Raw genomic sequence first — 23,539 nt, 5'->3', positions numbered from 1 at the left:
CGTTGTAGAAAGTCTTGCTTCGAAAGAGCTTACTTAATTCTTAGATAAATAGGGTGTAAATCTCCAGGCTGAAGTACGGTGCCAGTTATTTGAAACAAATTTTTGGATTGTCATATCAGCCAACTAAATACCCGCTCTTACTTCTTCTGAACCGGTGACTCTAATTCTCCTGAACGAGACAGTGAAGATTGATTAGCCAGACTACTCGCAGCAGTTGACTGTCGACGAGACATTTGTCTTCCGCCCACGGCTTCGTGCTTGCAGCATACGTGACTCGACGTCGTAGTGACCAGCCATTGAGAGCAATGGCCTATCGGTTCTTGCCGGAAAGCTTGAATCTCCCTGGCAAATGAGAATTATCCCTCTGGCTAGAATTAATGCAGCTTTATTACTGATGAAGTTATGATAAGCGTTGAAATCCTCGACACTGAGATCGGATGGTGTTGTTCGGCAAGAGGTGGTAGTTTGGCAAGCCTACGGAACTTCTGTCAAAAGTAGACAATAACAGCCTATAAAGCAGAATTCGAATAGGACTGCAATAGAATATACTGTGCGATATTGCAATAAGTCGAAGCCAAAGTAGTCACGGCGGAGATGGACAAGCATTGAAGTGGATGCTCACCCAAAGGGTACTGTGAAAAAGCAGCTGAGTCAGCAAATCACCTTACTCAGCAGCCTTCACTCCCTCCGCAAGATTGTTGACATAGCAACGTGCTGCATAAACACCAAGATTACGGCCACAACCAATTTATCCCACCATTGCCTGCTTTGTAGCCTATCCTACCGCACGTCACATGCGATCGCGATACACAGTATCTGGCCGTCCACTGCTGTGACTTCCAACAATCGAACTCAAGGTCGCAACCCAGAGAAATCACTCATCATGTCTTCCGTATTTCGAGAATCGTCGCTGTCCGCCAGCATCAACCGTCAATCGCTAATGGCGACCCCGTCAGTCGCCGAGACGCTGCCGAACGCGAACTTTGGTTTTGAAGAGCTTCGCGATCGCATGAGCAAGTTCACCTCAAAGTTCGATGCCTTTATTGAACAGGGTCGCAAGCGCGTGTTGGAGGAGCGAAATGAATTTCGCATGAACGTGGCAGAACTACAAGGTACGCTGGGGGGCGGTGGATCAACTCGCGACGTTGCGGATAGAAAATGCTAATGTGCCACAGAGGACCAGCGCATGAAGAAAAAGGACATTGAGATCTTGCAACTCAAGACGAGCACCCATCAACAGACCGTTGCCAAGGAAAAGGCCGAGACGCGCGAGATGCAAGCGTCGATCGCGCAGCTATCGGAAGAACGCGACAAGCACCTGGCGACACGGGATGCCCTCAAGAAACAAATCGAGGAGACACAAAGGGAGATTGATGCCCGGCTGGCAGCGCAGCGGGCGCACATGAAGCAGCTCGAGGCGCAGTCGCGCTTCAACGTACCAGAACTTGAGTTTTGGCAGCAGAACCTCGGACTACGGATAGAAGGCGCGGGCAAGGACGATCGGCTCAAGTTCATCTACACATACGTCGACGACCAGGACTGGGAGAGGGAAGCGTGGTTCGAGCTCAACACGGCGAGCCGAGACTACGATATACGGCACTGCCGGCCCAAGCTAGAGCGGGAGCGTGTAGAGCGGGTGCTGGACCAGCTCAACGAAACAAGGGAACTGGCGGTGTTGCTCAAGGGCATGCGAGAGTTATTTGTGGAGGCGATGAAGACTTGATTCGGGAAGCTCTGGCTGGTGGAGTTTCTTGGCTCTGTTTACACTAACGATGAGGTCGATGATCACGATGGCAGTTTGTTTCTTCTTTTCAATGGATACCCATATTGGCGCAGGTCAACTACTCGTAGGCAGCATGAACAGTCTCGAAGCAGCAGTGCATGTGATTATTTTGCGAGTCTGATATGCACTTGTCGTTATCGGTTTTCAGGGTCTCTTTGTCCCATCAACATGTGAAATCTGGAGAAAGGATACGAGCACGGTATTGAGGCTTATGGTGGCGCATGCATGGCAGGCCGTAGCAGAGCTCCCCTGAGTCCGGGCCTAGAATCCAGACCGTCGGAGCATTGCAAATTTCAAGGCGATCACAAGTTGCATACATCGGACGAATCTGTGCATCATGCAAGAGCCCCCATGCCTCGAGTTAGTCAGTCCGATGCATGCCCGACAACTCAAGCATCGATATCCATGACTTGTGCAATTCCGGCCAAAGTCTAACTCTGCAGCAGGCCAGCCTCTCCGACGGCAGCTACGAACTCCATTCCATTAATGAATAAAACATCCTTTTAAGGTTCCCCCCCCCACCCCTCCCCTACTCTTCTTCTCGCTCTTCGGGTTTCCGAACAAAAGAAACCGAACTCAAGGAATCCTTCAATAGAGCTGCATCCGGCCGTCGAGCCTTTTGAGCCACAACAAACACATCGAGTCCAGATTCCAGACTTTCACCCCAGAACCTACTTACTGTGTACGTACGAATATAGTACAAAGACGTCCCACCACATTGTCCGGCAGAAATGCCCGAGGCTAGCTCCAACCTGCAAAGTCTACCGAGCCACTCATGACTCGGGATCTTGGCCCTCCGAAGCCGTCTGGTGGTCTCTGAATGATTCATTATCTCCCTCCCATTCGCCTGTTCCTGTCCCTGCCAGGCACAACCTACCCGATCCCCGACAGAAAAATAATCGTACTATTACCCCCTTCCTCGTACCACCCAAAATTGTACTGCCCAGAGCTCCGCTGTCGCTGCGTTGCTTGTCCCAGGACGCCTTTATTCTGCCGCACCCCTTGTGCTAGCAGAACGAGACGAGACTGGAGCGGCAAACGGCGATTACTGCAACGGGCTCCCCCGGAAAAAGGCCCCGAAAGCAAACAAGGGGGCCGGTCGCAAGAGTAACCAGCAAGGGGCCCGACCATCACCTTCCCAATCCCGTATCCCACTTCTGTCTGATCCCCACGCTTGCGGTTGACCTATGCCTCTCGGCCGCTGCCGCTCGATCACGGGCAGCACCGGCTTTCTGACCGAGCCGAGTCTGACCTGAGCTGGACCGGCGACCCGGAGGTGACGCGGCACCCACCACCATACCCCCTTCCCTGCCCACTGCCGTACCGCCCCCGCCCCCGAGCCGGCCTCCTGACTACCCATGGCCTCCGATGCCGCAAATCACCCAAGTCCCGCCGGCTCCGTGGCTTCATCGGTGACCCCTGGCTTGAATTACAGTAATAAGCGTAATGCTCCGGACTACCCAAGCCCGGCTGGTACCGGGAATGCCGACGCGCTCACTCCGGTCGGGGCCGGGGCCGGGACATCGCCCGCTTCTCAACCACCCGGTGATTCGAACAAGAAACGCCGTGTCGGTCCTGGCTCTAGGGGCGTCGCCAACCTGACGCCGGAGCAACTGGCCAAGAAGCGCGCCAACGGTGAGCACAACTGCCCTTGCTCACACACCCCATCACGCCTCACTGCACACCTTGGCTCTCTGCATCCGTGATTCTCACTCATGTCGACATCACAACCGGCACCTCTCAACCCAAGCGCTCGCTATGTCCCATGCTCCCCTGTACCTACCTACCCTCATACCTCTTTCTCCACAACATTGACAGGCTCCCTCCCACCTCGATGACGACCACCCCGCTAACCGAAGATCTCATCGCCCACGATCAGACAGGGAAGCTCAGCGAGCCATCCGCGAGCGCACAAAGAAACAGATCGAGACTCTGGAGCGCCGTATCCAGGAGCTGACCTCGCAGCAGCCCTATCAGGACCTGCAGGCGGTCGAGAGAGCCAAAGAGGCCGTCGAGGCCGAGAACGCGGACCTGAAGCGCCGTCTGGCCGCCTTCATCGCCTCCATCCAGCCGCTCATCTCTGCTTCTCCACCGAATCAACGTAAGTCGTCGTCGTCATCACACCTCGGGGGAACCAGTCATGCTCAGAGGGACGTGTCCTAACTAGACCCAACAGCAGCGCCGCCCCCGCCGGCGCCGGCAGCAGACCCTCACCCTGCCGTCTTCCCGTCTCCCAGCGGCAGCTATTCGCACTTCCACCAGCCCAACGGGCCCGTCTCAGCGCACAATGCGTCGACGCCCAACAGCTCGGCCTCGCCCGCCTCCATCGACCCGACTGCCGGGTGGCATACGACGCCCAACGGTGGTGGTGGCGGCGTCGTCCCGGACCTGTCTCCCCCGAATCACTTGTACGTCGCGAGCAAGATGCTCGACCAGCAGCGGCAGGGCCTCCGCCACGGCCTCGACCTCGGCCCAGAGAGACTAGGCCTGGACTTCCTCCTGGACCAGAACGCACGCGTCAGCAAGATCCAGAGCGGGGTCAACGGTGCCCAAGACACAGGGCAGTACAACCACGTCCCCATGAAGCACGACTGGACCGGCGTCGGTCCCGTCCAACACAGCCGGAGCTCGTCGCTCAGCGGGCCGACCGTCCACACCCCGCGGTCACAAGCGGACTACCCCCAGCAGCAGCAGCAGCAGCAGCAACCTTCGTCCGTGCCCCCCGAGTCGAGAGCCCCGGGCCACTACACAGCCGAGGTCAGGAACTGTGGCCCGACCTGCCCCCTCGATAGCCTCCTCCTCGACTTCCTCCACGAGCGTCGCCAACGCGCAGCCGAGGGCCTCCCACCCCACGAGATCATCGGCCCGCGCTACCCCTCCGTCCTCTCCCTCCTCAACCCAGCCAACAGCAAGTTCTCCCACCCGCTCTCCAAAGTCTTCACCGACATCCTCGCCACCTTCCCGGACCTCTCGGCCCTGCCCCAGCGCGTCGCCGTCCTCTACATCATGTTCCTCATCATGCGCTGGCAAATCTCCCCCACCGAGGAGAACTACGAACGCCTCCCCGACTGGGCCCGGCCTCTTCCCTCCCAGCTCTCTACCGAGCACCCGGCCTGGATCGACCACGTCCCGTTCCCCGCCATGCGTGACAAGCTGTGCCGCGAATACAACCCGCGCGACTACCTCTTTGACAACTTTTTCGTGCCCTTCACCACCACGCTGAGCCTCAATTGGCCGTACGAGGAGACGGATACGCTGCTGCAGGTGCCGGACTCGGACGAGGTGCTCATCAATCCCGTCTTTGAGCGGCACCTGTCGAGGCTGGAGAACTGGACCCTCGGTCAGGCTTTCAACCAGACGTTTCCCAAGCTCAGGGACACGTATAATCTCAAGGGGTGAGTTCCGCTTCGGCGGCTCACCCCATTGTGTGTGTGGTCTAGCGCAAATCCATGGGATGACGAAAGGAACGCCCCTCATTCTGAGGCCATCGTCTCTTTCTCTCTGCACTTCAGTCGGTATATAAGATTCCTCAGGGCATTCAAGGGGTTAGTTTTTGTTTTTCTTTGTGTATTTTTTTCGGTGGGGCGTTCATGTGAGTATATATCATTCATACGGCGTATCTGTTGACTCCAAGAGGTCATCACGAGTAAGGGAATATGGCTTGGCTTCTTGTATTCACCAAGAATTAAGGTCACGACAGAAGAGGTTGTGAGGTTCAGGCGGCGCATGGGATTGGACAACACTTTACGGCATTATCATCTATGCGTCCATAATTAAGGGTCTAGGAAGACGGATATCAACCGGTGCCTTGCCCTTCATTATGTTGACAATACTGGTGCAACAATACATCAATGACTTGAGAACAGTATTACTCCTTTCCCCGTCGCTAGCCATTCCGTACAGCAGTTGGTGCTTTGCCACTGAGAATGTGCGTTCTCTGCCCCTGTCTCTGGACGGCCGGGGAGGAGAAATTTAAGCATCCCTTTTTCCCCACCGTGGTGAGGTCGAGGTATATCTACGCTGGCAAATGATCGCCGCTGACTTCACCTATCGGTACGAATAATTCAAGCGTCCGTCCATGAGCTCTATTCAAAAGTGTTCTCATTTACTGCCCTGATGCCGACGCTGCAAATATGGTAGCCAAGTGAGCGTAGAAAACTCGAGTTTATTATCCAAATACTCCTCCTCCTCATATCCTTCAACATTCATCATCCGCCCCTACAGCCCCAATCGAAAACATCTTCAGATTCGGCCCAACACCAGCAAACAAACTCGCGTGTCTCCGCCCAGGCATCCTCCGAAACTGCAAACTCTTGACCGGCGTCCTCGCCCCGACGGCATCCACCGCGGCACACCGCAGCCTCCGCCCGGAGAGCAGCGAGTACATGCCTACGCCGCCGTCGTCGTGAGCGGCGGCGACGACGCCCGAGGCCGCGTCAACGTCCCACCCAAAGTGCATGTGCGCCTTGTTCCGGTACCCCGGAAACTCCACGACCGGCCGCGCGCCGTTTGGCTTTTTCTTGCGGTACCGAATGTCGTAGAGCGCCATCCTCGACCGGGGCCCCGCGGCGAGGAACTGGTGCGGGTTGACGGCCCTCAGGTGCGCAGCGGGCCCGACGGGGATGTTGTCCCACTCGGACCACTTGACGCGCAGATCAATCATCCTGACGTCGCGGTTGCGGCCGCCGGCGAGGAGGACGTTGGGGTTAGAGGGCAGAAAGGTCTGGTCAAAGAAGTCGCCCTCGGCAGGGCCGGGGCGCGGGCGTGGCGGGCCGAGCCAGTGGATGCGCTCGTCGGATGTGAGTTTGAGAAGGCCGTAGGATGTGCCGATGATGCAAGTCAGGGAGGAGGAAGAGGGCGGTGCGGGCGTCGTCTGGTTGACGACGCCTTCGTGGCGGCCTGTGTTGAAGGAAATGTGACGGAGATTGTTCGCTTAGAAGTGGTCTGCGTTAGAAAGAAAGGGGGTCATTTATGGGGGAAAGGGGGCTTTACCTCTGTCGAGCAACCAGAGAGGTCTGTCATCGTCAGGAGCGGATTTTGGAGGAGAGAAGAGGTAGATGTCACATGTGTTACTTGGTTCGCGGGATGTGACGATTATACGATGTGAGTGTGGGTGATAGTTAATAGATGAGATCTGGGGACAGCCTATCATTTCGTGGCGGTGGGATAGGCGACGTTCAGGACGGCTCGAGGCATCAGTGCTGAAGGATATTCTGCTGTCGTCAGTCTCTACCCTGACCATGGCGTCCACTAGTCGCTCCTCACCTGTCGTTGTCATCCATGGGAATGTAAGAACCTATCAACGTCTCCTCATCCAAAGCTGTCACAGTCAGACCAAAAACCTAAGGTAGTCACGATTCAGGGGTCCAACTCACTCGCATACGCAACCCCGAGCCCCGTCTTTTCATCATCGCCGCCAACATAAAAACACGGAATATTTGGAAAACTCTGCCTCGCAAAGCTGGGCACGAACGGCACCTCGCCCTTGTCGACGAGCCCCTTGGCCCACGCCACGGCAGGGACGTCCTCAACGCCGAACCCGCCATCAGCACGCAGCCTCCTCTCACGACGCATGCCGAGCTCGACGTCCAAGATCCCGCCGAGGAGAGGGTGCCGCAACGCGGCTGAGCGGACAATGTGCCGCTTCAGCCGCTCCTGACGGGTGGCGACGGCCTCGGCCTCACGGTGCTGGAGCTTCCGGCGCTTGACATTGTCGGCGGACCAAGCGGCGGTTTGCGGTGCCGAGGCGCCCTTTTCGATTTTGAAATATTTACCCTTTGCCTCATCTACGACACGATTTGTTCCGAGTTAGCCGGCCGGTCCGTAGAAGATGCGGTCAAGCGGAGAGACTGAATATTCAAAGGACGTTGTGAGGCTAGGATAAAGCAGTAGAAGGTTCGGGGGGGGGGGGGGGGGGGGGGTGAAAAGGATCCTATAAAAATCCGGGGGTTTTTGCCCCCGGGGGGGGGGTTCGTTGTGGGGTTTTTGCGGGTGGTCCGCCCGCCGGAGTTTGTCGGCGTCCCCCGCGCCGGGGGGGTGGTAAACGCCCCGGTGGCCCAGAGAGGGAAGTGTTGTGGGGTACCGTAGTAATGCCCGGGGATTTGCATCCGCGGCTGAGGTGCCATGGTGGTTGCTGTCCGGGGTTCGGTCCGCCGCGATAGCTTCGCGCTCTCCGGTCCGAGGCGATGGTCAAAGCCCCAGGGGTCCAACAGATGAAAGGTTGAGGTGGTTGGAAGCCAAGAAGCCTCAGAGATTTGGAAGATGGGTTGTCCCAAACGGGAAAAGGATAAAGAAGAAGAATCCACACTAGCTTTGTCTCGACTCGAAATGAAGACAAGCAAAGAAGACTTGGGGCACAGTCAAACTGACTATCCAAGAGCACTGTGGACAGTCTCCTGCTTGCGGGATGGTGTGCTCTGCCGTGGCGGGAGTGGGTGTAAGTGTCAATCTGCACGTGTGTTTTTGGTTGGGGGGAGGGGGGCGGGGGGGGGGGGGGGGGGGGGGGGGGGGGGGGGGTGGGGGGGGGGGGGGGGGGGGGGGGGGGGGGTGGGGGGGGGGGGGGGGGGGGTGGGGGTGGGGGGGGGGGGGGGGGGGGGGGGGGATGTGGAATGGAATCATGGATGAAGCATACATGAGAAACACCAGTACGATGTCGTGTCGCCGTGATGGTGATAACGAGGATTGGATATTGCGAGTGGTGATGGGCGTGTGTAGGTTGGTCAAGGACTGAGATGGCGTCGGTGGCGCCGAGTGAAGCAGTTCCTTTCCGCGACAGAACCAGACGGGATGGGAAAAAAGTATGGGCAAAGTGGGGGGGGGGGGGGGGGGGGGGGGGGGGGGGGGGGGGGGGGGGGGGGGGCGGTGGCGGGGGGGGAGGGAGAGGGGGGGGGGGGGAAGGGGGGGGGGGGGGGGGGGGGGGGGGGGGGGAGGGGGTGCGTTTGTCGTCCCTGGGTGGTCGGCGCCGGAGCCGGCATTGGCAACCCACTTCCACGGTGAATGGCCGTTCCCCCGTGGCCCCTTACGAGGACAGCGTCGTTGGTGTGTCACACCGCATGATAAAGGCCACTAACCTCGCTGAATCTGCGGCGTAATCACTGAAGCACTGAAGCTTAGGCGCCAAATGCCACCCGACTCGACACCCCACCCTCCTAAATGCCGTGTACGTGTACGAGGGGGATCGGGGAACCGGAGGGCCGACACTCTCATCAACCTCCACCACTTTCAAGTAGCGCATCTAGAAAAAGGGCAGAAATTTACAGCGAGACTCAACGCTAAGTTAGTTCGATACTGGGATCTCGCTGCGGCTGAATCGATGACTTGGCAATCCTTCTCACAACAAGGATACCAAAGTAGAGTCCAAAGTTTCAGCAGAAGCAAAAGCTTGGCCATCCTATCCGCGTCTGGTGCCGGACTACCGTGACCTACGCGGCTGTTCCGATGAAAGAAGAGAGTTTGCCCCCCATATAATCCCAATCCAGCTGGCTAGGCACCCATCCACCTAGCTGCCGTGTAAGTTGTTGTAGTTCAGTGCTGGCAAAAGTCTGACAACGGCTTCGACGGAGGTCATGCCTGGCTGGGCCTGCTCTGCAAGTAGCCTTTCCTAGACTCTATCGAAAGGGACGAGGAAACGGTCGTCGAGGGGAATTCCATTAGCCATGGCTGGAATGTCTCAATAGCCAGGTTTACAACGGGCATCAAGATTGTGTCGGATCCCAACCTCCGTAACCGTGAACTCCCATTGACGTTATATCCATCTGGACCATCGTGAAGTTGCCAAAAAACCTCAACAACCGAGACCCAGTGAAGGCTTCTCTCCTCGCTTCCTCCCTTACCCCGGAAACAAGCAATTCTTAATACAGCTATCAGACCAAGACTCCCAAATTTCACGCGCATACCTTACTCTCCCGCTGAACCCAGTCCGATCTCCGCTTTCTCGTGATAACCGGTCGTACCAAGACGAAGACGCTCTCCACTCTGAGCCCCGTCAGCTCCAGCTCCAGCTGCCCCTCCAAAACCTTGCCCCTCCAACCCCTCACCTCCCAAATCCAGACAGCTAGCTATCTTGGAAGCTTTCCCCCCCCCCCCCCCCCCCCCCCCCCCCCCCCCCCCCCCCCCCCCCCCCCCCCCCCCCCCCCCCCCCACCCCCCCCCCCCCCCCCCCCCACCCCCAAATCCGACGCTAGCTATCTGGAAGCTTTCCCCCCCCCCCCCCCCCCTTCCCTCCCTCTCTCCCTCCAACATCACCACCAGCTCGAAACCCCTTCAAACCATCACCTCCCCTCGACAATCTTCACCGAATACCTCCCATCTCTCTCTCGGAAACTTTTGCCAATCCAATCCCACCAGAAACTCATCCCAAGATGGTCTACACACTTACCGTCCACCTCCACGCAAATGACCACCCTGACTCGGTCGAACGCATCAAGGCCAAGCTCATCGAGGCCTCGCGCGTCTACTCAAAGGACCGCGAGACCGTCAGCTGGTTCGTCATGCAGGACGTCCACGACCCCAGGTCCTTCACCATTGTCGAGCGCTTTGAGACCGAATATGTAAGCCACACCACAAACTTCCCCAGTTGGGAACGCGCGTACACGCACAAACGCACACAAGCATCGCAAATGCATTCGTATCCAGCCGCTCCCCACACGTCCTGCCTCGGCACCTGACAGATTGCTGACCCGTTATTCCCCCGTGTAGAGCCAAAAGTACCATCTCGAGAACCCCTACTGGAAGACCTTTGATCCCTACGTTGTGCCATTGCTCGACCGCCCCATGGACCTGAGAAGACACGAAGAGCTGGATACCTCAAAGGATGTTGTTGTGCCTCAGTAAACCACGTGACTAGATAATTCAGATAATTGCTCCCGCAAATCTTTACTACTCTACAGTGACACATATATGTCTATATAGCGCGAAGGTTACGCCGACTCGTTCGTGTGTGCTTCGTCGCGGGATGGGCAGCAGACAATTTCTCAAGGACATCTGTACCGGAGTCCGGCGTATTCATTGCACGTTGACACTGAGTAGAGGCACATACATGTAGTTAACGTATTTTACGATTTGTATTAGGTCTATCAGCGCACTAGGGTATTCCCCTCCTCTCTCTCTCTCTCTCTCTCTCTCTCTCTCTCAACGAAATCACAGTAATTACCGATGAAGTTCATCATACAATTTTAAACATAGAGAAAGATGAATTTCGTGGGCATTAGTCCACATCTCCTCCGGTCTCAGTAGGGGCCAGAGTCAATCAGGCCCAGGGAGATCATCCCGCGAAGTCGATGGAGCTTTGTCACGGCGCGATTAGCGTCGTAGTCAAGCCCGACTCTGCCGAGAGATTCCTCTTTACTGCGACTTCTCGTGCTGAGTGGAGACACGCTGGAGAGAGACGACTGGTGAAACGGTTAGCCGCTGTTCCGAAACAAGCCACATATTGTGGAGTAGATTGGGGAATGTAAAACTTACCAAAGTCCTCGAGCGAGCGCTGCTTCTGGTTGCCCTTGGGGGACTTGCCGTGCATGAGGTTGTCGAAGCCGGTGCTGTCCTGAAGCATGTAGTATACACCAGCGCAGACGCAGAAGACACCGAAGGAGAAAATCCAGATACGGACGACGGCGACAATGGAGGTCTGTTGACCACCCTCGAAGAAACCCCAGATACAGAAGCAGGTGGCGAGAATGTCGACGACCAAGATGGCGCCAGACAGCTGCCACGAGGGGATGGAGGACCAGAAGGGGCCGTTGGCACGGGTGATGAAGATGAGCCAGTTCTCAGTGAGGGAGACCTCGAGGAAGACAACCTCGTCGAGGTTACCGAAGTTCTGGATGATACCACCGTTGGGGTGGGCGTACATGGTGGTGACAGTAATCCAGGTACCGACGGCGAGGACGATACCGAGGAGGACGGACATACCCCAGAGCTTGGGCAGGTTCCACTTGACGGGGGACTTGGAGAAAGGCGCGTTGTCGTAGGCAATGGCCAGGGTAGCGATATCGGCGAAAATGGCAATGAAGACGACCAACTCAATGTTCAGGGAGCGGTTGAGAATGGCAATCCACAGACCAAGGTAAATCTCCAAGTGGATGGAAAGGGCGATACGGTAAACGACGTAGGCGTACATGCGGTGGAAAATCTGGCGGGAAGTCTTGAGGGCGTCGATGATGGCACCAAGACCGGGGGCAAGGAAGACAATGTCGGCGGCGGAGCGAGCGGCGTCGGAGGCACCCTCGACGGCGATACCAGTGTCGGCCTTCTTCAGGGAGGGGGCATCGTTCACACCGTCACCAGTCATGGCAACGAGGTAGCCACGTTGCTGCAGAATCTCGACGACATTGTACTTGTGCTGGGGGAAGACCTCGGCGAAACCATCGGCAGCCTCAACGAAATCGTAGACCTCGGAACCGGGCATGTCACCGCCACCACCGAGACCAAGACGCTCCGCGTTGTAGATGTTGGTGCCAAGTCCGAGCTGGCGGGAAGTCTCACGAGCGATACCGACGGCGTCACCAGTCAACATCTTGATGGACAGACCGAGAGACTTGGCCTCGTTGACAGTACGAGCGGTATCGTGACGAGGGGGGTCAGAGCAGGGCATAATTCCAAGAATCTCCCAGGCACCGTGGTCACCACGCTTGCGGGCAACACCGAGAGAGCGGAAACCACGGGTGGCGAACTCGGCAACCTTGTTCTTGTAGGCCTGGTCAATCTCCTCGGGGATCTCGTGGTCCTGCTCAACAGTCTTGAGGACGAAAAGGGGAGCACCCTTGACGCAGGTAATGCGCTCGCCAGCGGGGGACTCGACAATGGCAGTGACCTTCTTGGAGACGGGGTCGAAGGGGAAGAACTCAATGACCTTGTACTTGGACAGGACAGACTTGGCGCGGGGGTAGTAGCGGAGCGACTTCAAGAAAGCCTTGTCAATGGCGTCAATACCCTTCTTCTTGCGGGAAGCAGCCAAGCAAGCGGTAAGCATAAGGTCCTCGGGGTCGACACCGGCGACGGTGTAAGGCTCGGCGAGGGAAAGTTTGTTCTTGGTCAGGGTACCGGTCTTGTCAGAGCAGAGAATCTCGACACCGGCCAGGGACTCAATGGCGGACAGCTTCTGGACAATGGCCTTCTTCTTGGCGAGGTACGCAGCGCCGACAGCCATGGTGGTGGTGACGACAGCGGGAAGACCGACGGGGACACCGATGATGGTAATGGCGAGGGTGAAGCGGAGGATGTCGACGATGCCGTTGGAGCGGTAGAATGAAGAAACCCAGACGATGAGCAGGGTGAAAATGACGAGGACCAAAAGGATGGTACCAATGCCGTTCAAAACCTCAGTGAAGTGACCAGTACCAGAGGAGGCGGCGTTGACGAGGGCGGCAGCGCGACCGACAAAGGTGTTGTCACCGGTGGCGGTGACGATGACGAAGGCCTCACCACGCTTGACAGCGGAGGAAGCGTAGCAGTTGTCGTTGCGGTGCTTGTCGACGGCGAGGGACTCACCAGTGATGGCGGACTGATCGACCTGGAGGAAAGCATCTTCGGTCACAATGCGACCATCAGCGGGGATAATGGTACCCTCCTCAACCTGGAGGATATCACCGGGAACGACTTCGGGGGCCTCAACCTCCTTCAGGGTGCCGTCACGGAGAACGACAGCCTTGAGAGCGAGAGTCTTCTTGAGTTCGGCGACAATCTAAGTGGGGGTCAGCAATGTCATCTCGGGGAACCCTTGGCAACGCGTGCCAGTGGTGTGGGGCGATGTTGACTTACAGATCCGGCCTGGAATTCCTGGACGAAACCGACGGCGGCGTTAAGCAGCAAAAGACCGCAAATGACACCGAAATCGACCCAATCCTCAAGACCAGCGGCAAGGACGGCGGCGGCCTCCATGACGAATTGAATGGGACCAACGAAGAACATGAAGAACTTCAGAATGAGGTTCTCCTTCTGCTCAGCCATCTCATTGCGACCCCACTTGCGGCGGCGGTTGATGACCTCCTGCTCAGTCAGACCGAGACGAGTGTCAGTCTGGAGCTGCTCCTCAGGGACGACGCGACCCATGCCAGGGTTTCCTTCCTCTGTCACAAGAGTGTTAGCATACTTGCATTTGGAGCGGGAGATGAGCTGCTCGACAGGAGTGTGATGGCAACCGCCATCAAACTACCTGTGCGAGACAAGAGCTCATTGAGCGACAGAGACGTACCCTCTTCTTCCTCGTCGACGTGACCGTCCTGGGACTCGAGGTCCTCAATCAGGGCGTCAATGTCCTCATCGTCCTCATCGTCCTCGACCTTGGGGTTGGCGGCCGGGGGCGCATCAACGGGTTGCTCCTTCTCATCAAACTTGTGGCTCTCGATGGGCGTGCTGAGAGCAGGGGCCGCTGCGGCGTGTGAGTCTGCCATTGCGATTGTAGTGAGACAGACGAGCTCTGCTCAGGCTTATTATGCGCGTGTAGGTGAGATTTGTCGCGGATAGGAATTGATAGGCAAGATAAGTCCGAGGGAAACGGCGAGGTGCTGCTTGTGCTTCTTCTTAGGGCGGGCCTAGGAATACTGGTTTGGTGAGGTCGCAGGATAGCGCGTAGGAAAAGGTGATGAGGAGGAGAGTGGAGAGATGGAGGAGAGCGGTTTGAGCACCACACGAATGTGAAGGGCAATCTATATAGGCAGCCTTCGTGGGTGATGGAGGAAAGAGAAAGGGAAGGGGCGTTCCAGCGAAGGAGGGTGGAAGCTTCGCTACTTAAGAGAAACGAACCGTGGGTAGGAGAGAAACACGAGCAGCAGGACTAGAAGCAACCGCAACAGCAACAGCAACAACCAAACCTTTGCAGACCAGACCAGAAAGAGGCGGCCACTTACTAGGACGTGGGTGTGGATGCAGGCGCAAGCGTGGGCGTGGGCGTGGATAAACGTGGGCGTGGATCATGGATGGGCGTGGGCGTGGTCGTGGAGCGAGCGAGCGAGCTATCCGGCCGACTGCACTTGCCTGCCTTGCGACCCAGAGTTACCACCAGGGAGAAAGGAAAGCCAAACCATCCCCATCGGAATCCCCACTACGTACCCGCAAGCGACGGTATTAGTCCGCCCACACAGCAACAGCGCGCAAAGAGTGAGAGAGACGGCAGACTGAGGCGAGGAAAGACCTCTCATCAAGGTCGGCCAGTCACAGTTTGGTTACTCACCCAGTTGCTAGGGCCAGGTCACTAGAGGTAAGTACCTCCCATTACCTCATCTCTCACCTCACCTTACTCACCCAGAGTGAATGTCGCGACATGCCCCAGCGGGTACCCATACGGAGACCAGTCCGTACGTAACCTTCATCCGTAGGTGTAGTGAGGTAAGGGAAAACAAAATCAGGACGAATGAAGGCGCAAGGAAGGTGAGCTAAGGTCAAGGTTCAAGGCTGGCAAGGTACCTCTTCAAGCTTGGCGAGGTCGCGGAGAAAGCAACAATAGCTGGAGAAGCTACCAGCATCGGGATCCATTGATCGGTTCATGGTACCTTGTAGCCCCAGTACCCTCCATGCCTCCCCCAGCACTGAGCAGCGAGTATGGCAGCAAGCAACAACAAGGGAAACAAGAACAACACCAAGGTACTAGGTTCGTAAAGAAGGCACTCCAGTCAACCTTACATGGCGCCCCTACGGATACAACACGGTAAGAACGAGGATATGCGCTGGAGTGGACAGGGCCAGAACCGGACGATGTCAGGATCCATTATCCAACCTGGCTCGAGGGGGGGACCCATTGAAAAATCATCAATCCTTTCCCCGTCTGGACGATGGACGATACCTCGCGCAGGAGCTATCAGAATAAAGTATTGGAGTACTTTGGGCGGGGGGGCATGATACAAGGTGCGTCCACAGTATGAATTGGGTTTGCCTGTGACGGTACCATGGACAGTGCAGAAAATGTGCACAACATATTTGAGATACAGCGAGCAGTGGGGGAGAATGGCCGCAAGCAGACGAGAGAATTTCCCATGTGTAACGCGCAGGGTACTGAGTGAGATTTGTGAGCGCAAAAAAAAAAAAAAAGCAAGCTCGGCACCAACACGGACCAGCCAAGCCAACGTAATCTTGTACAACACCACTGGACTTTGTCATGGAGCCTGGCGGGTTCAGGTTGCTGCTTGGATGAAATTTTCTTCCCATGCGCGCGCCGCCGCGCTTCGCTCTTCCCTCTTTGCTGAGCCCTGGAGGTGCAATGCGGTTACGCGGATGGGATGGCACATGGGCAAAGCTTTGCACAGAGACAGAATCTGGACGTGCAAACGCATCACAGACGGTCCTGGGATCCCTGCGTGAGGTGCACACTCGCATCTTCCTCTTGGTCTCCCACACACATATACACACTTGCAGGCCAGTGAGAGCCACAGTGCGGAAGCGGGATGCACGAGGCAATCTCGCAAGTAAACAAAGTATACAGCCCCACATGGATTCGCCGGGCTACGGTTCCCAGGACCAGGTAAGGTGCAGGTTTCCTAGGTGCAGACATGGGAGGAAGGCAGGTACCTGGGTGGAAGAAGTGGGCTGCAGGTGCAGCGTGTGGCCCAGATGTGGGAGTGAAGTGGGGTCTTTTCAAAGTGGGAAGGTGACCCAATTTTCGTTTTTTTTTTCTCTACCTTCCTCTCCTTCAGGCTTCGACTAGGTGCACTGGGCGAATTGGCTTCCTGCGCTACCACTTTTTTTTTTTCTCTTCCCTTCTCCGAGCTGCTCTGGCTGGCTCTTCCACCCCCCGCCAATCCGAGGTTTGTCACTGGCTTGCTGGCCATCGGTGGATAGGTAGGTAGCAGAGCAAGCAGAAAAGGTGTGCACGCCTTAGAAGTCAGCACCGCCTTTCCGCGGGCTTGTGGGGTCGCCGACATGTCGGGCAGGCCAGGATCACACATCAGGCCAGGTACGTACAACCTTAAGCATCGCTACCTTGTGCCGGTAGTACCTTGTTCTGGGCTGACTATCAAGATGCCGCGAAAGCTAAGCGCATTTGTAGGTAATCCTCAGGTAAGGTCTTCTTCATGACCTCGTACCCGTTGACATCTGGTCATCCGTACCATTGCCTGCTTCCTGCTTCACTATTGGATTGCCCGATTGCTGCGTCCATTTCTTGGGGTCTCCGAAACCGCCCAGGCACATAGGAAGAGCGGCATGCGCGATTTTTTCGAGCCCTCCATGCCACCGAATGACGACACTGCTGCCAAGGGCCCAAACACGACGACAAGCGAGCCGCGACAGACAGACAGACAGACAGGCTGGGCAAGGACGTCCATGGATTAGTCGTCGTCGTTGTTGTCGTTGTCGTCGGCTCTTGGTCTGTCTCGGGTTCGCCTGATGGAGCGTGCGGCGCTCCCCCTACCCTTTCCCACCCTTCATTGCCGCCGTACGACGTGCGTGAACTGCATAAGCTTGGACGCCGCCGTGGAATCTTCTTGACAACGGACTGCTGGGTTGGCGGTCAGCACGTACAACAACCGGTGCATGTCTCTTTTCCCAACGGCCCTCAAGTGCCTCATCCGGTTCAATTGGAACAAGGCGACGCCCATTGGCGCATTGGACCGCTTCCCACGAGCCTGGTTCCGCCCGACGGTCACGAATTGAAGTTTTTTTCTCCGTGTAATTGCAGTGGCACTCTCACCTCGCGCGTCAGTCATCAGCCACGGCGGATAACATGCCGCACATCCAACACGGCTTGCCAGGAGCTTGAGGAACCTTATGGGGAGAATACGTACACGAATTGTGCAGGCCAAATAATTAAAGTACGTATCTTCCCTGACTATTGCTGACAGGGGATATCGCACACCCCCCACACAGTTTCCAACGCTGGGCAACAGCACGGCCCTTTTCTCTATCGTCCAGGACTCCAAGGCAAGTGGATCACAACAAGCTTTTAACCCTCCAAATTTCGCTGCCAGTCATGAGCTTCGACGAAGGGGATGATCATCTACCTTAGGTACCCTGTTCGTGATTGAGCTTTGACGAGCTCTCTGCTCTGGGGGGGCTGGGGACAACCGTCACCAACCCTGCAAGGTCGACCTACCTTGGCTCAATCGACCAATCATATCGTTATCAGGAAACGGCCCTTTCAAACTTTTTCCCCATGCATAGCGTTGCCCAGTTTCTCGCAACAACCGTGTGCGCACTGTAGGAGCGTCATACTTTTTTCTTTCTTCTTTCTTCTTTCTCGTGTCCACCCATCCAAAAGGTTGCGAGCGACAGAGCCGACAAGTCGCGACAGAACCGGACTAGCGGGTGGTGACTGCCTCGCCCTTCCCAAGACAGCACCAGGGCGGGCAAGCCTCAGGGTGCAGAGACCTTAGGTTCCATTGGCTAGGTACCTTAGTCATAATGGAAGTAAGGTAGGCACGGCTAAGGCGGCCTTCCATTGCCTGTGCCGCCGGATGCGATACGTACCGGCCGGATCTCAACCATCTGTCATCGTCTTATTTTTCCTTTCTCGCCCGATGGAATGAATCAGGCATCTGCTTCTGCAACAAGACGAGTGCGTGAGTGCGTGTCGGTGCAAGCAGGAGCAGTCGGCGGCATTCGCATTCCTCGCTGTCCAACCAGAGACGCTGCCTCTACTGGATTCGGCACTTCGGCCAAATGCCCTCGAACGCTAGACGTGACGGACATCCCGTTCCTCCTCGGGACATTTTTGCTGCCACCAGCGTGAGAGACACCAAAGAACAGTCAACAGGCGCCGTTCGAGGCATTCCGGACATGCGTGTGCACAAAGCACAAGGTACACTACAACTCGCGACTCTACCGGACATGCAGCTTTTGCAAGTTACCCGCCGCTATCGTCCCGCCCTACTGCAACATTCTTGCAATTTGCATTAGGCTTCTGGAGCGGCTAATCCGCAACACTTTGGTCTTGTCTATTTCCGTGCTAGGGCAATCGTCGGCAGCACCACTGGTCCCGCTAACATCTCCCGTCCTTCACTCAGTTCAATCCATCAAATCGGGTCCTCCACATTGTCACGTCCACTCTTGAGTCTGAATCACTCTTCTGCCGTTGATACGGGCAAGCCCGCGCCCGTAGCCTCGAAAGCTGTCCGGCGGAGACCAAAGCATTCGCACTTCCTCGACTTGCATGTCGCCCAGCCATGCCCTGTCGCTTTTCCCCAAAGTCCCAGTGGCAATGCCTACCATACCCTGTGGTCCAGTATGGAGAAGCTGGCTAGCTGCTGTGTGCTGCGTATCCGTACAGTGCCCCCCTTCGAGCGGCCTGCCTACCTTACTGTCCCTCTCCACAACGAATGCCTCCCGCTGCCCCATGGACCAACGATCCTGGCGAACGAGAAAGCGCATGTCGCCCACTCGGCCCCGCTACGAGAAGAGACTCAACGACCAGCTCCATTCTCAAGGCTTTAAGCTCGGGGGACTCCAGGGACGCTCTCTAGGGACGCTCTCCAAGGCCAAGACTGCGACTCTGTCTGGCCTCGTCCTTCTGCACTCGCCATTCACGTGGATTTGGATGATTTATGGTCCGGCTCTTCTCCAAGTCGAAGAAACGCAGATTTTGGAAGCTCGGCACAGTCTGCGTCCTGCAGCGAGACGCCAAAGTATTATGCTACTGCAATTGAAGAGATCCGGAGGATCGATTTGTTCTCGGTTGCTTGTCTAGTCCTGGGCCGACGGAGAATAGTCTCGACGAGCTAGTGCGACTTATCCACGTTGTGTTCGTGACAGTCAGGTACACGCTCCGGGTGGACATCCACTGTTCACCGCACGTCGCATGCATACAGGGTCCCCCGATGTCGACGGGAAAAAAACCCTCGCTGGTTGTCTCTTTGCAACCTGCTTATCGGCCCTCCAGCACACGGACCCCACGGATACGCGACTGCCAGACTTGCCCTGTGCTGAGCTGATGGATGGATCGCGAATTCGACTGGAAACGATACCGGTGGCCGGGTCGGGATTGCACTGATCTTACTGCTCCCAGTTCCTCCTCCGAGACTGGCGCGCTGGCGCACGACTGGTCCATCACGAAGGGTTTGACGCCTCTGCGTCATAGCGACTAGGGCGGCTACCGTCCGTCAGATGGTCTTACTCTTACTCAGTGACCCTCGCCGTTCCGGCCGATCCGTTACCGCTCATCGCTCTTGCACCGACCTCAGATCGTGGCAGAGTGGCTAATCAACGCCTCCTCCTCGCCTCTCGCAACCGCGGGAGCTGACGCTTCAAGCGTTTCTCCGTAGGAACGCCTTCGCCAAAAACCAGTTCTCGTTGGCGTTGGGACTTAAGATCGGAGCCGTGTCGGTCAGTGTTCGGTCTCGCCGTCTTGGAGGCCGGGGGACCCATAATGCACAAAGCGGTCGGCAGTCTTGGCCATTTTGCCTTCCAAACTCTAGACATCCGAACCGCCTGGCCGTTGCCTCGCCCGGCTAACAACCACGGTACCACGCAAAGGGTGGTGGCCCAGCTCCCAGAGAAGTGGCCGATACTGAAACCACTCACCGAGATTCGAGCACGGTCTGCCCGGCTTCTTTCACCATCCCAGCCTGCCAGGCCTTGACACGGATGACGCCCGGGCCTACATGAAGCCCAGGTGTTTGGTCCTATCCTTGGACCGGATGGCAGAACCTGTTGGCCAACCTGGACGGTTGGAGCCTGGAGAAATCTCGCGCTCGGCTGGCCAAAGCTCGCTATTGTCCTCGTGAGCTCTCGTGGAGACTGGAGACTCTCGGCGCTCGCTCACCGTCTTTGTCTTCTTGGTCGTGACTCTTAGCAAAGAGGCATGCTGAGCCGCCCGCGATGAGCCATTTCAAACCTCGCTATCGGATTGGACAGTAAACAGCTCAACCATTGATGATCTGGGCCACCTTTGGGTCATCTCTGCACCACTACCCACCATCACAGTCCTCGGAAATGGCCCCGGTCCTCCCCCCCCCCCCCCCCCCCCCCCCCCCCCCCCCCCCCCCCCCCCCCGCCCCCCCCTCCCCCCCCCCCGCCCCCCCCCCCCCATCCCCCCGTCCGCCCCCCCCCCCCCCCCCCCCCCCCCGCCCCCCCCCCCCCCGTCGTCTTCGGAAATCGTCCCTCGAATCGCCTGTACACATGCACTGTGCCTCCGCTCCCGCGTCCTATCGAGTGCGGGGATTTGACGGCCCTGATTCTCCCGCGCTTGCTACCATCCCAAGTTCACAACGTGCCTGAAGCCTCCTACTGCACATTCTCCGCTGCCGAGTCAGTCGGCTCTAGCGAAGTTGGAGAAGGTTGGAGGGTTTGCAACGAATCGACGCCTCCAGAGTCTTGGCCGTCAATGATATGCGCTTTCTGGTGTGCAATTATATGCGCCTTTTTTTTCCCCCTAATACCTCCTCATTTGGCTCTAAGACAAGGCCATTTCCAAGTATAGTTGATCCTTCTTGGCTCACCAGTACAGTCCGCAATCTTCCGCTGAACCGTGTGAGGTCAAGACTTTGAAGATTGAGCAAGAAAAGGACCAACGGAATCAGATAGTCCATTATGATCGTGGCATCCTGGCATCAATGCAATCTTGGAGGGAAAGTTTGAACCCCAAAGTCTTGGCCAGCGACTTGGGACCTTTGGTTTCTGCCAACCTCCAACGACACTGTTGCCACTACACCTGAAAGCGCTCACTTGAGCTCGATGATCCCCAGGCCATGTCGTTTTTTATTCGCAGTGTCAGTTTACGACCTACCATTGTACACTCCGTACGATTCTACTATTGCTTGGCACGTAATAGTATGCAGGGATTGGCAATGGCAAGCGGTCGGTCGAGCTAGGCCACGAATCCCGACCCATCTGCCAAACTATCGGCTATGGGTACTCGCGACGCCGTCTTCCCCCCAGCGCTCGGCACACGGAAAGCCGCTCCACGTCGCTCAGAGTGAGACTTCTAGGTCCAGCGTGCAGTTTAGTTCCTTTCGGCCTATGGCCTGTGGGTGATGATATGATCCATCCGTCTCCGGAGCCGATGGTCTTGTCGGTGGGGATTACTGACAGACAACGGCGGATCGACCCCCAAATCGATAACGCACAATATTGGACGTGGATGACAGTCATCGTGTTGCAACTTGCCAGGCCCATTCCGTCTGGTTGCGACATCATACATTGATTGCCAATGCCAACAGCTTTACAAGAGGGGCAAGCGTTGGAGGCGAGAAAGGTCTATTCGTAATTGATGGTGCCCGGGACCCTGTCAGAACCAAGACGAGGGCACGGTTGGCATGCTCACTCATTTGCATCATAGCACCGTCTGCGACTCTGCGTCCACAAACCCTGGCATCTTCGGACATTAAGCTGTGGGTGAAATGGGTACCATCACGTTTGTTTACATCCCCATCACCACAGGGGCCAGCACACGCCAGATAGGGTTTGGCCTGGAGCTCGTGTTGAATTTTGATTTGGCTTCATGAGCTGAAGTCGATCATGAGTCTGCCGATTTCCCGCATCATTTCATCCGATTGAAATTGCTCAATGCGTTCTGCCTCCACGACAGACGTCATCCCAAGCCACAGGGCTGTTCCAACAGGATGAATGTGGATTTGAAGCAAATTTCGAGGTATGGGGAATTGCGACACGACATGTACAACATAGCGAATAGCTGCATTTCGCCAAAGAACCGTACCTGAAGGATCCGTCTAGCTGCAGCTGCGGCCAAGACGCTTCGAAAAGTTCCGGAAGCAAGAATGGAATGCTGTCAACCAGCGCAGATATGTGACCTGAGTCCGCGGCCAGCGTGGATCCGTCCATCATTTAAAGTCGGCGCGACATGCTTGACTCGATCGGACTAGCTACGGCGCTGCGGCGCGACATCGCCAGCCATCTCTTTTTTTGTGTTCTTGTGTCTCTCGGCAATGTAGTGTCAAGGATAGCTTGCAGCAACACATCGAGGCGGCTGATTGCGGGCTACGGGGTCGCATGCGTACCACATAGTAGAGGTCGAGACAACATCTTGGGGTAGCAGCTGGACGAGGGGCCTGAAACAAACCAATGAAGGTGAAACCTGAATTCAGGAGAAGAAAGAAAAAGCCTGCAACTGGGAATTGTTTGTCGTTGACAATCTCAATCTGCCTTTGGTTCGCTAGCCAGTCAGAGATGGATGTACAACGTCGAATCTCGAAAAACCAAACAACCTCGGGAGCGTGCAAGACAGGCTAACACGGGCGAGTCTGGGATAGGCCGGATATTCTCTTACGAGAGACCAAAGCACTGGGAAATATCTGGTGACATTCCACACGGCACTTTGTCATCAAGCGGTGAGTGTTCACCATGGCCCTGGCTCCCTGTGACGGCGTTGCGTGGAGTTGCCGTTGGCTAACGATTACGGGCCGTTTCTTGCTTCGGTCCATACATGGTAATCATGAGCCATGGGCCGTGGGCCATGGGCCATGCCTCTTTACTCAATGGGACCAAGGGATGCCAGCGACCGCCCCGTTACCTACTACGAGTAACCACGAGAAAATGGCAAAAGGGACGAGTCAGTGGCTCCTGGATATGGTCTTATGGCCCAGAGTGCCCGCTCTAGCACCTGGCCGGGAACAGACCCGGTTTCTCTCGCGGTGTGTGCCGCGGTTTCCTGAGCCTTGCTCCTAAGGCGTGCCGTTTTAAGGAGCCCCGTCGCGAAGCGTTAGGCCGGACAGTCTCCATTTATCAGTCGGAAGGGTTCACTTGGGTTCTATGGAGAAACGACCGGCGATTGGCACGCCAGCCCACTCCCGGAACTGGGCTTGCATTCTACACAGTAGGGCAATACGGAGCCGAACCCTTTTTACATGCTGCTTGGCTGGATGGATCTCGCGGTTTG

At 56.6% G+C, this 23,539-nt stretch overlaps 5 protein-coding genes across 5 annotated transcripts; 3 read left to right on the top strand and 2 right to left on the bottom strand.

The window, feature by feature from the left end:
- Window positions 1-883: 883 nt before the first annotated feature.
- Window positions 884-1,723, top strand: CORC01_02131 (chromosome segregation protein; the record flags this gene model as incomplete). The annotated part of the gene is made up of 2 exons (XM_022613782.1): window positions 884-1,112; window positions 1,176-1,723. 2 exons carry the CDS (start codon window positions 884-886, stop codon window positions 1,721-1,723), a joined length of 777 nt encoding a protein of 258 aa, XP_022479576.1.
- Window positions 1,724-3,141: 1,418 nt separating this feature from the next.
- CORC01_02130 (BZIP transcription factor) lies at window positions 3,142-5,182 on the top strand (the record flags this gene model as incomplete). Its single annotated transcript, XM_022613781.1, has 3 exons — window positions 3,142-3,418; window positions 3,663-3,884; window positions 3,960-5,182. The coding sequence occupies 3 exons, from the start codon at window positions 3,142-3,144 to the stop codon at window positions 5,180-5,182; spliced, it is 1,722 nt and encodes a 573-aa protein (XP_022479575.1).
- Window positions 5,183-5,981: 799 nt separating this feature from the next.
- On the bottom strand, window positions 5,982-7,908 carry CORC01_02129 (uncharacterized protein; the record flags this gene model as incomplete). The annotated part of the gene is made up of 5 exons (XM_022613780.1): window positions 5,982-6,715; window positions 6,776-6,996; window positions 7,049-7,103; window positions 7,159-7,569; window positions 7,866-7,908. The coding sequence occupies 5 exons, from the start codon at window positions 7,906-7,908 to the stop codon at window positions 5,982-5,984; spliced, it is 1,464 nt and encodes a 487-aa protein (XP_022479574.1).
- A 2,234-nt stretch (window positions 7,909-10,142) lies between these two features.
- Window positions 10,143-10,614, top strand: CORC01_02128 (uncharacterized protein; the record flags this gene model as incomplete). Its single annotated transcript, XM_022613779.1, has 2 exons — window positions 10,143-10,331; window positions 10,480-10,614. 2 exons carry the CDS (start codon window positions 10,143-10,145, stop codon window positions 10,612-10,614), a joined length of 324 nt encoding a protein of 107 aa, XP_022479573.1.
- A 510-nt stretch (window positions 10,615-11,124) lies between these two features.
- CORC01_02127 (plasma-membrane proton-efflux P-type ATPase) lies at window positions 11,125-14,171 on the bottom strand (the record flags this gene model as incomplete). The annotated part of the gene is made up of 4 exons (XM_022613778.1): window positions 11,125-11,171; window positions 11,245-13,462; window positions 13,540-13,847; window positions 13,973-14,171. The coding sequence occupies 4 exons, from the start codon at window positions 14,169-14,171 to the stop codon at window positions 11,125-11,127; spliced, it is 2,772 nt and encodes a 923-aa protein (XP_022479572.1).
- Between the last annotated feature and the right edge of the window lie 9,368 nt (window positions 14,172-23,539).

The sequence above is a fragment of the Colletotrichum orchidophilum genome (assembly GCF_001831195.1).
Source record: "Colletotrichum orchidophilum strain IMI 309357 chromosome Unknown Scaffold_12.1, whole genome shotgun sequence".
Lineage (NCBI taxonomy): Eukaryota > Fungi > Ascomycota > Sordariomycetes > Glomerellales > Glomerellaceae > Colletotrichum > Colletotrichum orchidophilum.
The sequence above is the reverse complement of the archived record's forward strand: the minus strand, read 5'-3'. Positions and strand labels throughout refer to the sequence as shown.